A 15,955-nucleotide genomic window follows, 5' to 3' on the forward strand; every position below is an offset into this window, starting at 1 on the left:
GGTAGATTCCCCAAAGTTATCTATTTTCTTTTGCACCTGGCTATTTTTAATTTTGAAATGGAAATTAGGGGGAGGAGGAAACAGAGAATTTTCAGAGCGGGGTTTGTTCATACAGCGTTTGCAGGCCTGGCCAATGCAGCCCAACACAAGGCAAGAGAGAGGAAGTTCGGCTAGGAGTAGAAGTTAGATCACATCAAGCTGGTCTGTAGCTGCCTTTGAGTAGCCAAGGAGCTGAACCCTTTCTAGAATGGCTCTGACTGAGGCCTGGCTTTATTTTAAATATTATTCATTATTATTTATTAGATTTATATACCACCATTCATCAAAAGGGCAGTCCACACAATAAAAATACAAGATAAAAACACAAATGAATAGTTAAAAACAGCAAAACAATAACCCCCCGAAACACATTTAAAAGGCTATAGAATATTAACCAGCCCAAAGTGTGGTTGAAGAGGAAAGTTTTCACCTGGCACCTAAAATATATGTAACAACCCCTGTGGAGAGCATCCCACAAATGGGGAGCCACTGCAGAAAAGGCCCTGTCCTCATGTTGCCACCCTACAGACATCTTGTGGAGGAGGCACACGAAGAAGGGCCTCAGAGGATGATTTGGGAGTCCAGGTTGGTGCATATGGAAAGGGGCAGTCCTTGAACTATTGTGCTCCTGAGCCATGAAAGGCTTTGTAGATCAAAAGCAGCACTTTGAATTGGGCGTGGAAATTAATGGGCAGCCAGTGCAGTCGAACCAGGATCAGTGTGAGATGCTCAAACCATCTTTCCCCAATGAGCAACCTGTCTGCCAAATTCTGCAGCAGCTGAAGTTTCCAAACCATCTTCAGGAGCAGCCTTTTCTGATTAAAGGTAAAGGGACCCCTGACTGTTAGGTCCAGTTGCGGACGACTCTGGGGCTGTGCGCTCATCTCACTTTACTGGCCGAGGGAGCCGGCATTTGTCCGCAGACAGTTTTTCCGGGTCATGTGGCCAGCATGACTAAGCCGCTTCTGGCGAAACAGAGCAGCGCACGGAAACGCCGTTTACCTTCCCGCCGGAGCGGTACCTGTTTCTCTATTTGCACTTTGACGTGCTTTCAAACTGCTAAGGTGGGCATACAAACTTTCAGATTGTACCGTCCTGTATTCCTGACTTTAAATCTAGTAATGGCTTAACCTGCAAACCCAGTGGGAGATAATGGGATCATTCTAAACTTTCTGAAAACTCCCAGGATCTCGCAAATTGTATGTGGCTGGCAAAAGCACTGCAGAAGATGGATTTCTGTTCATGAAACTCAGTTTGCAAATGGGACACATCAGGTTATATGATTCATTAAACCAGTTAGCTGTAAGAAAGAAAGAAAACTGCTCTTTCTTGTGTTGCAGCTCCCACTTGAGAAGCAAAGCGTATTCGTCCACTGGGCTCTGTGCAGCCTCCAGGGAATCAGGGATGCTTCTCTGCCTCCTGTGTGTCACATCCTTAGACTGTTCAGCAAGAATTGCCTTGGGTGTGAGGAGTGAGGATTGGGGAGCGGCAAGGAATCTCATCTCTCAAATGAACTTGCTGTCTACAGTGCGGTTTCTTTGTTAAATGAACTTGATTTTATCTTCTTCTGACCCTCTAAATAATCTTTAAATACCCAGAATGCTACTGTTATGAACGGGATCCATTCCGGAGGCCCGTTCGCAACATGAAAAGAGCGCAGCCTGCAGCTGCGTGCCTGCGCATGCACAGGTTGCAATTTGGCGCTTCTGCGCATGCGTGTGACGTTATTTTGCACTTCTGCGCAAGTGGCGAAACCCAGAAATAACACTTTCCAGTACTTCCGGGTCGCCACGGGACGTAACCTGAAAGAACGTAACATGAAGCAAACGTAACGTGAGGCATGGCTGTATTGGAGAGGTCTCTCTTCAGCTATCACGTAGCAATGTGTTTTGGAAAATGAGTTTGTGGGAAGCTGGGATCCACAGTAGTTGAGCTATGATTCATTATGGAAGTGCAGAATGCCGTCCTGAACCTTTGCTCTGTCATTTTGACTTTGTGTCTCCAAAGGAGATATAGTTGGTGTTCAGGGATTTGCCCCCCAAAGGCATGATGGCATAAATGGAAGGACATAAATGGCATAAATGGAAGGACATAAATGGCATAAATGACGCGGCAGCTAAAAAAGCCAATGCAATTCTGGGCTGCATCAATAGGAGTATAGCATCTAGATCAAGGGAAGTAATAGTGCCACTGTATTCTGCTCTGGTCAGACCTCACCTGGAGTACTGTGTCCAGTTCTGGGCACCACAGTTCAAGAAGGACACTGACAAACTGGAACGTGTCCAGAGGAGGGCAACCAAAATGGTCAAAGGCCTGGAAACGATGCCTTATGAGGAACGGCTAAGGGAGCTGGGCATGTTTAGCCTGGAGAAGAGGAGGTTAAGGGGTGATATGATAGCCATGTTCAAATATATAAAAGGATGTCACATAGAGGAGGGAGAAAGGTTGTTTTCTGCTGCTCCAGAGAAGCGGACACGGAGCAATGGATCCAAACTACAAGAAAGAAGATTCCACCTAAACATTAGGAAGAACTTCCTGACAGTAAGAGCTGTTCGACAGTGGAATTTGCTGCCAAGGAGTGTGGTGGAGTCTCCTTCTTTGGAGGTCTTTAAGCAGAGGCTTGACAACCATATGTCAGGAGTGCTCTGATGGTGTTTCCTGCTTGGCAGGGGGTTGGACTCGATGGCCCTTGTGGTCTCTTCCAACTCTAGGATTCTATGATTCTATGACTGTTCTGGCGCAACCCCAGGCTCAGCAGTCTGGCAGGTGGCACTGGCATGCTCTTATCTCCCTTGAGGTTCCTTTCTAATGAAGAGAAGCTGAGGCTTTTTTGGAAACAAATCTGTTTCCTGTTCGTCTGGTGCAGTTGTGCTTTAAGAAAGTTCATTTGAAACTTCAGCCTGAGTGGATGGCAGGAAAGTAAAATCTCTGCCAACAGAGCAGGAGAACACAAGTGGTTTATGACAGGTTTTTACATGGAGTCTGTGGCACTTCCTTCCTTCCCAGTCAAGGAATGTCACACTGCAGGCTTGAGAAGAGAGCCAGAACCTATAGGAAATGCACAGGAATGCTTTCCAGAATTACCAGGGACAGGACAGTGGGCCTGCTCAGGACGTGGCTGGAAAAACGATTCAGATGATGGCCTTTGTGAGAAGAGTTAAGGAGAACAGCTTTTTCAAGGATGGCATGTCGCTGACTTCTCCCTGCTTTAGGTCTTGTTTTCTCTTCTTCAGACACACAGTACTTAAATGCAGCTGAAGTAGAATTCATTTTGCATTATGGTGAATGAATAGCAAATCATGCCCTGGATTTATATAATCTTTTTGCCATCTGGCCATTCTTTCTCTCTTGCTACGCTGACTGCTCCATCTCTCCCCCCCCCCCCCCAATATCTAGTTCTAAAGGCGAAGTTGAGCTTTTTGCCCCAATATCTCCAGCTGACTTTGCTTCCTGCTGTTGGGAATCACCCTTGCGCTGAGGGATTGCTTTATTCTGAAGCCTTTGGAGATTAACAAGAATATACAAAAAGGAGGGAGTGGAGCTCATTGTGTCTTCTGAACAGGCCTTTGGGCTTTGTGGCTGAGAGATCACCCTCTGCCACTCTGCCTCATTTATCCAAAGAGTAGGGACCTGCTGCTTTGGCGTGTCTTTGTATTTTTGAATTGGTTGTTTCTTGCTTTTTAGTACTTGAGTTTTTCTTTGAATTAGAAAGGTGGGATAGAAATCCTTTATGGCTGAATTAAATCATGGCCAAGTCACTTGCAGTAGCAAGCATCTGTTATCATCTGTAGAAATTACCAACCAGTACAAATTTTTGCCACTATACCTGCCTGCACACACAGACAGACTTAATTATATTATCTATGTTATTTTACCCAGGCAATTGCATTTACACCCCACCTTTCTTCCAAGGAGCTCAAGGTTCCCCCTCTCCCATTTTGACCTCATAACCCTGTAAGGTCTGGAGCAGGCATAGGCAAACTCGGCCCTCCAGATGTTTTGGGACTACAACTCCCATCATCCCTAGCTAACAGGACTAGTGGTCAGGGATGATGGGAATTGTAGTCCCAAAACATCTGGAGGGCCGAGTTTGTCTATGCCTGGTCTGGAGTGAGTGGCTCAAGGTGGGATCGACTTGATTTAGAGTTATATTTATTGTTGTCATTGTTATTTATATTTTATATCCTGCCTTTCTGTAACGCAAGTATATGCAAGGCACAAAAATGCAGATAAAATATTAATAATCTGAAATGATAATGGAAAGCTGTATTTGGACCACATTTTTAAAGAGGACTATCTTTAAAAAAGCCCACTGAAACAAAACTGTTTTTAGAGCCTGCGTAAAAGCGAGCAATGAAGGGGCCAGAAGTACCTCTTGGGAAGTTGCTCCGTATTCTGGGTGCCACGACCCACAAGGCTCTGCTGCCTGCTTATACCTGCCCTCTGCTTCCACCTCTTCCACTGCCAGGGAGATGGAGAGTCCTTGGGCAGGTGCATCATGGGAGAAGGCCACCCCCAAAGAGGGCGCATTGGTTGTCTGGTTGGGGTGCTTGCCTTCCCTGTTTTCCCAAAGGCTTCTCCATCTAATCGCCTGAAGGCCTTTTGCTCACCGCAGGTGGTCAGGCAGGTGGCTCCTTGACACTTGTCTGAGGCAAGTGTGTTAACTTCCTGGAAGAGGTGCTGATCCTTTCTCTTTCCTGGTCCTCTTACTCACCTGCCGCTGTCTCTGCTGGGCTCCTGATCCTTTTTCTTCAAGGGGGAAGAAGTGTGGGCTGATTCCAGGCATGCACACACACACAATCGTAATTCAGCATTTGGGATAAATACTTACTTGTTTGAAAACTGAGCCATAGTGTTGGGTCATTAAACAGGAAGGGCGAGGGAAGGCCATAGCTTGGGGATGCCTCGCAGGACCCTGCTTTGGCCCAGTGGGAGAATCTCTTTGGATTTCTCCCCAGGCTTACTTTTGCCGTCCTCAGGTGTGTAGTTCCAGACCTTCCTTTCTTGACAGAGCTACTAAAAAAAGCAAAAATTTGCAAGAGCTGTGCTCTTTCTTGTTTCTTTTGCTTCTTCATTCCTATGCCCTCTTCTGGAACTGTGTGTGTGTGATGCTGCTGCTTCAGGATCAGCAGCAGCACCAGCAGCACATCTGTATCAGGAACCTATCCAGATGTTCCTCGTGGCTCTGCAAAGCTCAGTATCTAGGCCACAGCTTGTGTTCTCGCTTCCCATCTTTTCTGCACCGCCCCCCCCCCCCCAGCTGACCTGAGCATCCGCAGCAACATGGGAGATTATCACCCGGTGCCGTTCTCTCCTATCGGAGGGCTCTGCTGCTTTCTATGGGCTGCCAGGTTTGCTGAGAGCGGGTTCCTCTGTCTGAAAGGAGATCAGATGTGGCAGAGCTAATTGCCTCCCGTCTGCTGAGTTTTGAAGCGCAGGAGTTGTGGGGGGGCAGCTTCCGTGTGTCAGGCAGGACAGCTAAGGGTGGCTGTTAGTTTCCTCCCCGCCCCCAGGGGTTTGCTTTTAATTGGACAGTGTGGTACCTGCTCATAGTTTTGGCAGAGAGAAACCAGAGGCTGGGTAGTTGCTGTGTGCATTCAAAGGAAGAGTGTGTTTAATGGAAGAGCTTTAGCGTAAAAGAGTGCTGGAAATTGCAGTTGGAGCTGTCATGAATCACACACACACACACACACACACACACACACACACACACGGGTTGTCCCGATGCCTCTATACTGTGAGAGGGGATAGTTCATGCAGCGAGCAAGCTGTCACTTGCTGGTAATTGGGCAACTGGTGGCTTAATTGAAGACAGGCAGAGCTCCTTACTCAGGCAGGCGAAAGGGGAAAAAGGAAGAAGAGAGGAAAGTGAATGGGGCTTACAGGCTCCTTGCTTCCCTTCAGGGCTCCCTTACCTGCTAGGCCAAGGCTAAGCACAGCGAGGGTGATTCTGGACAGATCAGGGCTTTCTGCTACTTGCTCTGACTGGGCCTCGACTGGAAAGGGCTGGGGTCACCCAGAGTTGGCTCGGTTGGGCAAATGTCAGGCCCCAGATGCCTATGAGGGCTCAAGGGACCAATATTTTGGCTTTGTGCTGGGCTTCCTGGAAGGGCAGGGCCAGAACTGAGCAAGCAAGCCACAGCTCTCCTTGTTGTCTTCTTTAAAGTGGAGGGGGGCAGCCTGCATAAACCTGCCCATACAAGGCGTAACCAGGGTGGGATGGGGAATCATAGAGTTGGAAGGGTCCCAAAGGGTCATCCAGTCCAACCCCCTGCAATGCAGGAATCCCAGCTGAAAGGCCACAGCTCCTTGCTAGAGCCTGGCCTGCAGAAAGGTCCTGCATTCAATCCCCATTATCTCCAAGCAGGGCGGGGAAAATGCTTCTCTGGAAGGGAGGAGAGCCTTGCCAAACTGGGCCCTCCAGATGTTTAGGACTGTGACTCTCCTCAGCCCCTGCCAGCATATCCTCTTGAAGTCCAGAACATCTGGAGGGCACCCTGTTGGGGAAGGCTAGCTTAGGGCAACTTCCTGTGTTGCTAACCGGCCAGGTGGGGCTGCCTAGTGGCTGCGTGCTTGTTCTTCTGCCTTGTGTAAAGGGTGAACTAGGAGAGACACACACACACACAGAGTTTGTGCCCAGAGTCCTCCTGGCACTGCTGTTCTAAGTCTGCAGTGGTTGCTGCAGGCTCAGCTGCAGGTGGAACTTGGCCTGTCCAGCCGTGCTCACTTGTCCTGGACCTGGATAAGTGGTTTCCTTGTCCCCCGTGATACCGCAGTTCCAAGCTCCTCATGAGCACAGCCGTCATCCAGAGCTCCTGGCTTCGGGGGACAAGAGCCAATTCGTGCTGGCCGTGCAATACTCCTTGGACAACAACATGCTTTGTTCTCCATTTCAGCATTTCTTAAATATTCCCCCGTCTTTTCTGAAGGAAAGTGGGGCAAAGCATTGGAGTGGCCCTCTTATGCAGGTTCCTTTGTTGTGAAAAATGAAACTAGCTTGAAGGCTCCTTTCTCCCTTATCTGCAGCCGAAATATTTAACAACCTGAGAGTTAAAATGCTTGAGGTTGGAATAATCAACTGACATCCTCTTTTTTTCTTTTACAGTAAAGAAAGCGAAGCTCCAGGGGCCACCAGGTGAGCGCAGATTTTCTTCTGCCCAACAAGTCTACCTGCTGACACCTGTGTTCTTGCAATTGCCTCTTGGCTGGCTCTCTGCTGTCGTGCATGGCAGGAATTTTCTAGCTTCTGAGTGTCTGGCCTGCTTCTTCCCTGCTTATGCAGTTCCTTCTAAAATCCAAAATAGTTGGACAAAGTAACAATAATAAATTTATTAGATTTATATACCGCCCTTCATCCGAAGAGCTCGGGGCAGTTCACAAGTTAAAATTAAGCCGTGCCCAGATATTGGTCTGACCTTGGCCACTGAAAAGATTTGAGGGTTTCTGAAGTGGCTTTAGCAAAGCTCCAAGATACAAGGAAGTTCTAGGACTGTTAGGCAACCACACTTGGCAGCCTTGGAGTATTAAACTGAGGCAGCTCCACTTTGCTATCAGCAATGAAAGCAGCTTGATTTCTTACATTTCAATGGAAATTGAGCTTCATCGTTCTTCCAGGCAATGAGCAGCTTCCACACTTGACTCCTCGCAGTTCTTAACTCATAGCTAGTGTTTCTTGTTGTGTGAAGCCTTTCCCTGTCATTGGGGCCAGATCATGAAGGCCAAGGAGGTGGCAGTGGAAACTTCTATTCTGCCCCTGCTCTCCTGTCATCTCCTTCCTTTGCTGAAGTGCAGCTGGTGAGAGACATTTTCTTTCCACCAAATATCATGCGTTGGCAAGGAGGAGTTTGAGACACTTACCCTCAGGTAAAACAACTCTGCTTTCCCTCTAGATAAATTCAATACGTATGTGACCCTGAAGGTGCAAAATGTGAAGAGCACCACTGTTGCCGTTCGAGGGGACCAGCCATGCTGGGAACAAGACTTCCTCTTGTAAGTGAATGCTGTGGGTCGAGATCACACCTGAAATGGGAGTGCCGTGTTGCTAAGTGTTAATTTTGTCCCTCAACTAGCTGGGGGTAGTGAAGTTCCACCAACTGAGTTATGGGAAAGTGAGTATTTATGTTAAATTCCATACAGGGAGGATAAGATGGGAGAAATTGGGAAATTAGGCACTTTAAACATGTTTTTTATCTTGGGAAAGAGACAAGAGAGGAGACACCATATTGCATTGAAAAAGTAATGCTATGGGGGTGGGTGGGTTTCAAAGCGAAAGATTGGATATGATTGTATTTATGGTACATGGTGTCCCTTTCCTTTCAAGAGCATTGTAAGTCTTGTATTTCTTTTGAATGTTAATATTGTTGGTACTCTGAAAACCTTTGCTTTCCTTTGAGATTTAAATGCATATTAAATTGTTGATATTAGTAATTTATAATTAAAAAAGACAAAAACACTGAAAGCAGAAGCATTCGCCTTTCTCTGCCTGTTTATTGGGAAGTTGCAAAGGTGTTGCTTGAAAACACATGTTGCATTTTGTAATACCTTGCCTGGGACTCTCCACACAGACATCATCCCCCTTCCCAACAGCACATGCTGTTAGGGAAGTATCCAGTGAAACAGATCTGCTAGCATAGGGCATTTGGGCTGTGCAACAGAACTGCCCCTCCTCCCCTCGCCTCCCCCCCCCCCCATAAACCTATTCTGGAGCAGATTGGGGGTGTGTGTGGGGTGTAGAGCGATGAGAGGAGGTAGAAGTTGCATTGAGCAAGCAGAAATTCTTGCAGCAGCGGATCTGCTTCTTTGGATCCTGCCCTTGGTCTACTTAAAGGGGTGGTGATTCCTTGCAAATGTGCAAGCTTAGGTACAAAATAAGGGGCAGGGATGATCTCAGGGGGAGAAGGGGGTCTGTCAGGTCTGTGAACTTGGGTTTTAAAAGAAGTGGAGCAGTCTACTGTGGCTCAGGCTGCCATGTCGTAGAGTCCTTTGTCAGAGGTAACTTTAAATTGTGCCTTGAGATTTGGCTGGAGGAACAACTTGCAGTCAAGCCCAGCAGGCTTTGACTTGTGGTCCTGAATAGACCTCTAGTGGCCGAAGTGCCTCTCTGCAGTTGTCTGTGCTAAGGCTGGCAGCCAGGGAGAGGCTGGGCATCCTCCTCCTGTCTGGGGGATCCCAGGAGAGCCTTCTCCTGGTCTGGCTTGACCTGCAGCTGAAAGACGGTTGCGACTCAGATCAAAACAGGGACAAGGCAGTCAGTTGGGAAGCAATCAGAATGGTCATTGCAAAAAAGCTGAAGGTGTGGGTCCAGTTTCCCCCCAGTTGCTTATGTGTTGTGTCTCTTTTCCTCCTTTGCAGCGAGATCAGCCGCCTGGACCTGGGCTTGATTGTGGAAGTATGGAACAAAGGGCTGATCTGGGACACAATGGTTGGGACAGCGTGGATTGAGCTGAAGGCCATCCGGCAGTCGGATGAGGTCAGTAGACCTTCAGAGCCGAGAGAGATGCTCTTTAGTCCCCTGGGACTTTTGGGGTGGCGGTGAAGAAATGGCGAAGAGCTTTCCTTGTGCCGTTTGGTTGCGTCTGCCTGGTATCCATCATGATGTTGGATCATAGTTGCCCTCATCCATGAGTGGCTGGGATGATGGGAGTTGGAGTCCGGCAACATGTGGAGTCTTTCTGGCCTCTCTCTTCTTCCTTATCTGTACTGAAGCAAAGGCTAGCATGGACTGCTCCTGTGACCCAGCCAGGAGATGGAAATGTTGCATACTTCTTCCACGCAGCATTGTTGCAAGACCCGGAAATTATGGAATCCTTTTCTAAAGCTCCCCTCACCCTTGACTTCACTCACAACTGATCCAGGCACAATGACCGCTTAAGGCGTGCAAGGAAAAGTAATCTTACACCACACTCTGAACTGTCTTCTAAGGCTATAAGTGGAAACGCTGCTGTTCATTTTTTTTAAAAAAAAGAAAGGCCTGTGAATTAAAGCAGACCTCTTGGTTCTTCTTCTCAGAGCCCATTTAGGCCCAGAGGGTTTCTGTTGACTGCAGAGGATGGTTTGTCTCAAGCTCTGAGTCTGCAAGTGAAAGCCGTTCTGTAATTCTGCAACAGCAAATGAGCAGGATTTTGTTCAGCGGCACACGGCTTGTTCTCTACAGTATACATATTTTGTTTTTAATAGATGATTTACTGCTTTGGGGATGTTTGGACTTCCAAAAAGCGGCAGTAAATAAATTGTAGCAGCAACAGCACTCTGGTGGTCTGACACATTCTGTAGAAGCTTGAATTCCTCCAAAAGTTCAGGCCATTTCCTGATGTGGTTTGGAGTTGCCATATCAATTCCCTCTTGCAGGGGTGGGGGGACCTAGTCAGACGGTTTTGCAAATTGATTTGATGCATTTTTAAAGTTTTTTTAGTTTTTAATTTTACATATTTTTTTTGTATGTGGCCACAGTTTTTTGTGATGTGTGTTTTATAAATTATCTAAATGCACAAGCCTTTCAGCACTTTGGGGGCTGCTGCGTATGGGGCGATAAAATAACAGACTTGAGAAAAGTGGGGAGATGGATGGGGAGATATTTCTGGTGAAGTTGCTGATGCCCTTTCTCTTTCCAGGAGGGCCCTGGGGAGTGGTCTACCCTGGAAGCCGAGGTCTTGATGAAGGGCCATGAGGTCTGCGGCACCAAAAACCCAACACCTCACCAGATTTTGTTGGATACAAGATTTGAGTTGCCTTTCGGTGAGTGCAAATGACTTTCTGCCGCCCCCCATCATCCTCTGTGAAGCTCAAAGACTCCTCTTCCCTCTTGCTGCCCTGATGCGGGTCCACCGTGTGGATCTTTTCTTAGTGGTGGTTCCCTTTCAGGAGTTCCTTCCAATTAAATCAGGCTTACGGTGCTGTATATGGGAGGACATTTTTGGAGCCCTGAGGTTTTCTTGCAACACAGCATTTTCCATAAGTGGGGGGGGAGGGGAGTGCTTATTTCACATTGCCTAGCAACCAGTCATCTTTATTCAGAGTCCTCAGACTGCTGAATGCAACTAATAGAAGGAAACTTGAAGGTCCTTCAGTCCAGCCCCTATTATACACTGTCTGAATTTCTTCGTAAAGTATGATTGGTAATTCTGAACGGAGGATTTTGCAAATAATGCAAGTAACAGTAGTGTCCTTTCTGAGGAGGGCCAGTCCACTCTCTTCCTTTTTGGAGGTTTGCCTGTGTCTGTGGAGGGGGGATGGGGCCTTTCAGGCAAACTTTGAGATGGAGAGAGGGCACAAATTTGGCTTGTGTTGCTTCCTCTCTGCGGCCATTGTAATCCCCCCCAAAAAAAACCCCACTTCAGGGTCCAAACTGTAGGCCAAGAAATGCACCCCCCAAAGCAGCCTCGCTGAGGCTGCCACCTGGGGTGCCCGTTTTACTGGACTGTTTCTTTGTACGGTGTAACGGCTGTTGCCACACAGGCTTTAGCTGGCATAGTTTGGCTCAAAAATGATTCCTTTAGTGGGACATTCTTCGCCCTCTTAGCTGTTCAGAACGGTGCACAAGTTGTAAATAGTCTGAATTGTGTGTCTCCCTCTCAAGGAAAGGTTTCTGCTGTTTCAGGGGAGCCATATCTTCCAAGAACATGCAATGATGCTTTTCAGATACTATTCTAATTTCATACTTGAAGAAATAGGAGAAGGCTACTCCAGGTGATGCCATGAAGGGCTCTCCAGGACAAAAAGCAGGACCCTTTCCCGCCTCAGCATCCCAGGGCCATGTGCCTTCCGTGGTTCCTTGCAGGTGCTCTCAGGATAAAGATTGCATCAGGGTCTAAGGAGCTTTAGCATTCTGGGTCCCACCTCAGTCACTGTCCTTCGTTTTAACTTTGAGTATGAGATCACTTCTCTCTCCACAGCAATGTCCCACCATTTCCACCCCCCCGGGGGGGGGAGATATATTTAGAAATCTTGTGTTTCATTTCCCAGGTGAAAGCGCTCCTCTCCTATGTGATAAAATGGACTTGGAAGAAGCGGTATACCTGTGTGTTTGGTTCAGCATGTTTATATTCATGGAGCGAGCTTTGGGTTCAGATGGCTTAAAAAGCTCTCCCACAAGCCATTTCCAAAGTTGCTCAAGGCTTTCTTTGATGACAGAGAGAATATAATGACCTGGTGTGGAGCTGTTGCATGTTTGTGGTGGTGTTTGCGAAATGAATCGTCTTATCTCAGATAAGATGCCCAGAAGCATGCTATGGGAATGGCTCCCGGAAGCCAGGATGGCCCTTGGCAGTCCCCTCCCGCTCTGCCTGGGCAGCGCAAGACAGGGACACGTCTGAGGACGAGGTTTCCATCCCTTTTTGGAAGCAGAGTTCTTGACTGTGTCGCTGGGCATGTCAGAAGCTAGCTCTGTTCTGGCTGGGGCTGGTGGGAGTTGTAGTCGGACAGATCTGGAGGCCTCCATGTTGGGGATGGCTGAGTTAGAGGCGCCTTGGTTAATGGGGACGGGGTGATGTTTCGGAGCTCTGTGCAGTCCCAAACCTCCTCCTGGTACCTGCAGAGTGCAAGAGGTCTCTCCTGGCCTAGCACTCTGCTTCCAACTTAACCTGCCAGAGTTTTCTGGGAGATTTTCCAGGCACGCATGGTTCCATCACCTGCTCAAGGCACAGGCATGCTTCCCCTTGGGCCATGGATTTTGTGTTCTCCTCTTTTCATCTCCAGCCTCCCTGCCTTTCCTCCCCCCCCCCCCCTTAATCAGAGTTCCAAACATTCTGGAATTGGCAAAGCCATCAAGAGACTTAACTTTTATGTTGCTGTATTTGTGATGTTTTCCGGGGTTTCCATTCAAAGAGACTGCCTCTGCAGTCGGTTGTGCTTTGCCGCCTCCTGTTTCTCAGTCTGGTCTGAAAAGTGGGGAAAGTATGAAACATTAATTGAACCTAATTAGCGCTTGTTGACACCGTGCCTGCTGTTGCTGCCGCCCTCATTGTTCTGACCCCTGGCCCTCTACCCTTGGCCAGAAAGTCATACTCCTCCTTCCCCTTGGCTCTTGGCAATGTGCGCCTGCCTCACCTGCTGACACAGTTCTGTTTCTGTAATCTGACTGTGCAGCTCGCAAGGGTCTGTCCACCATTCCTTCTGTTCTCAACGAGCCCAAGAAAGCCGTGTCGTTTTTACAGCTGTGTGTGTGGTTTTTGTTTCTATTCTGAATTGAACCAGCATCCCTGGTCATGTGCTGTTCTGCGTAAGCATGCTTTGCCTTTAAAAGTACATGCCTGGCCCTATGGATGTTCTGGGACGCCCGATGCTGTGGCATTGTTGAGGCTGGGCAGCTGTGGAATTGGGTGGGAAGCTTCTGGGGCCCCCATGTCAGAGCAGAATATGCATATAATAAAATATATTTTGGGGAACAGGGATGGGAGCAGTCGCCTGCTTATTCTGCTGTCTTGCAGACATCCCGGAAGAGGAAGCCAAATACTGGACTCAGAAGTTAAAGCAGATAAACTCCTTGGAGGAAGATGATGAGGTGGGTATGCTTTGCTCTTCTGCGCTCCATGCACACTCCTGCCTTGGGACCTCTTGCTGGAGTCTGGCCAAATGCCCATAGGGGGCTTCTGGGGATCTGGATAAGGTGAGATGGCATACCCAGTATACCCGGCTCTGGATTGTACAATGTCTGATTTCAGCCGGGTGCCCCTATGCTGGAATGCTGCCCATTGAACAGACATTCCTCCAGGCAGGAGGAAGGCTAGTCTAGGACTGTTCTCCCCCATGCATAGCAGGCCAGGTGCCAGGGAGAATTGGCTGCCCTTTCAGGTGGGGGGTGAGAGCATTTGTCCATCAGACGTGGCAAGTGAGTGGCCTCAGTCCAGTGTACCTGAAGGAGTGTCTCCACCCCCAGCCTGGACACTGAGGTCCATTTCCTGAGGGCCTTTTGGCGGTTCCCTCCCTGCGAGAAGGGAGGTTGCAGGGAACCAGGCAGAGGGCCTTCTTGGTGGTGGCGCCCGCCCTGTGGAACACCCTCCCACCCAGCCAGCTGTGCAGGCTGACTTTCCATTGCACCATCGGATAATGCAAAACGAGCCACCACTTTTGAAAGCGACAGGCTAACTGAAGGCGTTCTTTGGTTCTGCAGTTATTTATTAGAAATACAGGGGAAGAAGGGGGGGGGGGGAGGTAACCAAGACCCCAAGGGAAACTCCCGTTTAGCAACAAAACAAAAGCCCACTGAATCCTGGGGCTGTGTTGGCTAAAAAGAAATCTCAAGGTGGTGCTTCATCTCTACAGAGTGCGTGCATGCAGGTGGGAGAGATGGGGACAGGATTCCTGCCTGTTGTATAGTTTTCCAGGCCATTGGTCTTCTGTTGGTGGGTTGGGACCCATTGCCAAGAAGTGGCCTGATCTAAGGTGGGGCACAGCAAATACAGAAGGAAATGGCTCCCCCGATGCACCTGTGGGTTTAAGATTGGTCCCTGGGTCTGAAAAGACGGAAGACCACTGTTCTAGCGCTACCCTGTGCCCTCAATACTTCCTTGCATTTTTATTTAATTTAAATCATTTATGTTCTGCCTGCCCAAAGCGCAGGGCGGTTCACAGCAAAGATTAAAACAGTATAAAAACAGTAAAGCAAAGTTTGGCACCACCAGAATCCCAGTTCCTGCTCATTCATTTCTGTTTCTTTTCCAGTCCTGTTTCAAATCTAGGCAGGGCTGCACAGGAGAAATGAAACTCAGATTGCAAACACTTGGGGGAAAGTGTTTGGGGCTTTGTAGCAACCAAGGGGGACTCTGGAGCAGGGGCCCAGAAGCTTTGGTGTGAAACAGGGCAAATGTTTCTTTGGGAGAGGGGAGTGTTTGATGTTATGGAAGAGGAGAAAAGTGCCCCTGTCTGCTAAAAATCGCTTTACTGCATTCCTCATCTCTACTCATTTCCCCCCTTAGCATTCGTTTGCGGAAGAGGTCCAGAAGCAGCCGCTGCCCACTGCTGCCTCCCAGTGTTGTAAGTGAGAAATGTTCAGTCGCTTTGTATTTCCGTCCTTCAGTAGGTTGTCGTGCTTTGCTTTCTTTCTCCAGTAGAACAAAGTGTGTTTGCTGACCTGTCAGTACTTCAGATCCCTGACAATAATGATCCCTGTGCCAGCCCTCTCTGCCTGGGTCTCTCTTGGTAGTTGCATTCAGACATGGTGTTCGCCTGTCCTTCGTACAGGGTTTGGAGAGTGCGATGTCTCAGTGCAGCCAACGGGGTTCAAGGGGGCCCGTGGGGCAGAGGCAGAAGCCCCCCTTGCCAAGCCCTTTCCTTGCTGCCAGCAGCATTCTTGGCCTTGCAAGTCTGGTCAGGCTTGAAGCCCCGGTTGGCCACTGCAGGGCCCCCCTGTGTAGCATGGCAATGGGAGCCGAAGCGGACTGCCTCCTAGAACGGCTGCTCTCTTGCTCAAAAAACTGGACCCCTTGGGCCAGGTGTCTTTCGGTGTGTGGACAAGATGGAGTTTTCTGGTGGAAATGGGAGCATAGCATCCAAAATAAATAACCACCTTCTGCATGCAAAGCGGGAAGTGTTCTAGGGGCCGTGATTCTGCATCAGCATCAGTGGCCTGGTTCATGCTTCTCTGTAGCCCAGCATGGAATAAAGGATGGTTTGCCATGAGTGAGCAGCATGGTTTGCCATGCTCAGTCCTGCCTGCTTCACTCTGCCCCCAACGAGTGCAGCAGCGAGACCGCCTGTCTTACCGTTGATGTGTGAAGCAGCCCTTGCGGCATATTTTCCTCCAAATCACAACTGTAAGCCGAGCTTTGCTCGCTGCTCATTTGAGATAAGCCCCCGTTTGTTTCCAACTGTGGGTCACTGTCAGATGCTTCCATTGTCAAGCCAGGAGCTCCAAGTGTCAACGATGGCTCCTTCTGCAGGCCAGGGTGCCCCTATTCCCAGCCCTTCCCCATGCCCTGGG

The 15,955-nt window shown here is 48.7% G+C and overlaps 1 protein-coding gene across 6 annotated transcripts in view; it reads left to right on the top strand.

Annotated features, from left to right (window-relative positions):
- The window catches only part of UNC13B (unc-13 homolog B), a 158,258-nt gene that overhangs the window by 15,875 nt on the left and 126,428 nt on the right, over nucleotides 1–15,955 (top strand). For 5 of the 6 annotated variants that reach the window (XM_028748795.2, XM_077936599.1, XM_028748802.2 and 2 more), the window contains exons 2-7: nucleotides 7,145–7,174; nucleotides 7,929–8,028; nucleotides 9,391–9,508; nucleotides 10,650–10,773; nucleotides 13,464–13,537; nucleotides 14,952–15,009. In XM_028748795.2, coding sequence (XP_028604628.2) covers nucleotides 7,145–7,174; nucleotides 7,929–8,028; nucleotides 9,391–9,508; nucleotides 10,650–10,773; nucleotides 13,464–13,537; nucleotides 14,952–15,009 — 504 coding nt within the window. The remainder of the gene's footprint in view (nucleotides 1–7,144; nucleotides 7,175–7,928; nucleotides 8,029–9,390; nucleotides 9,509–10,649; nucleotides 10,774–13,463; nucleotides 13,538–14,951; nucleotides 15,010–15,955) is intronic. The other variant, XM_077936602.1, reaches the window with a different exon arrangement.

This window comes from Podarcis muralis, chromosome 11, assembly GCF_964188315.1.
Source record: "Podarcis muralis chromosome 11, rPodMur119.hap1.1, whole genome shotgun sequence".
Taxonomy (NCBI): Eukaryota; Metazoa; Chordata; class Lepidosauria; order Squamata; family Lacertidae; genus Podarcis; species Podarcis muralis.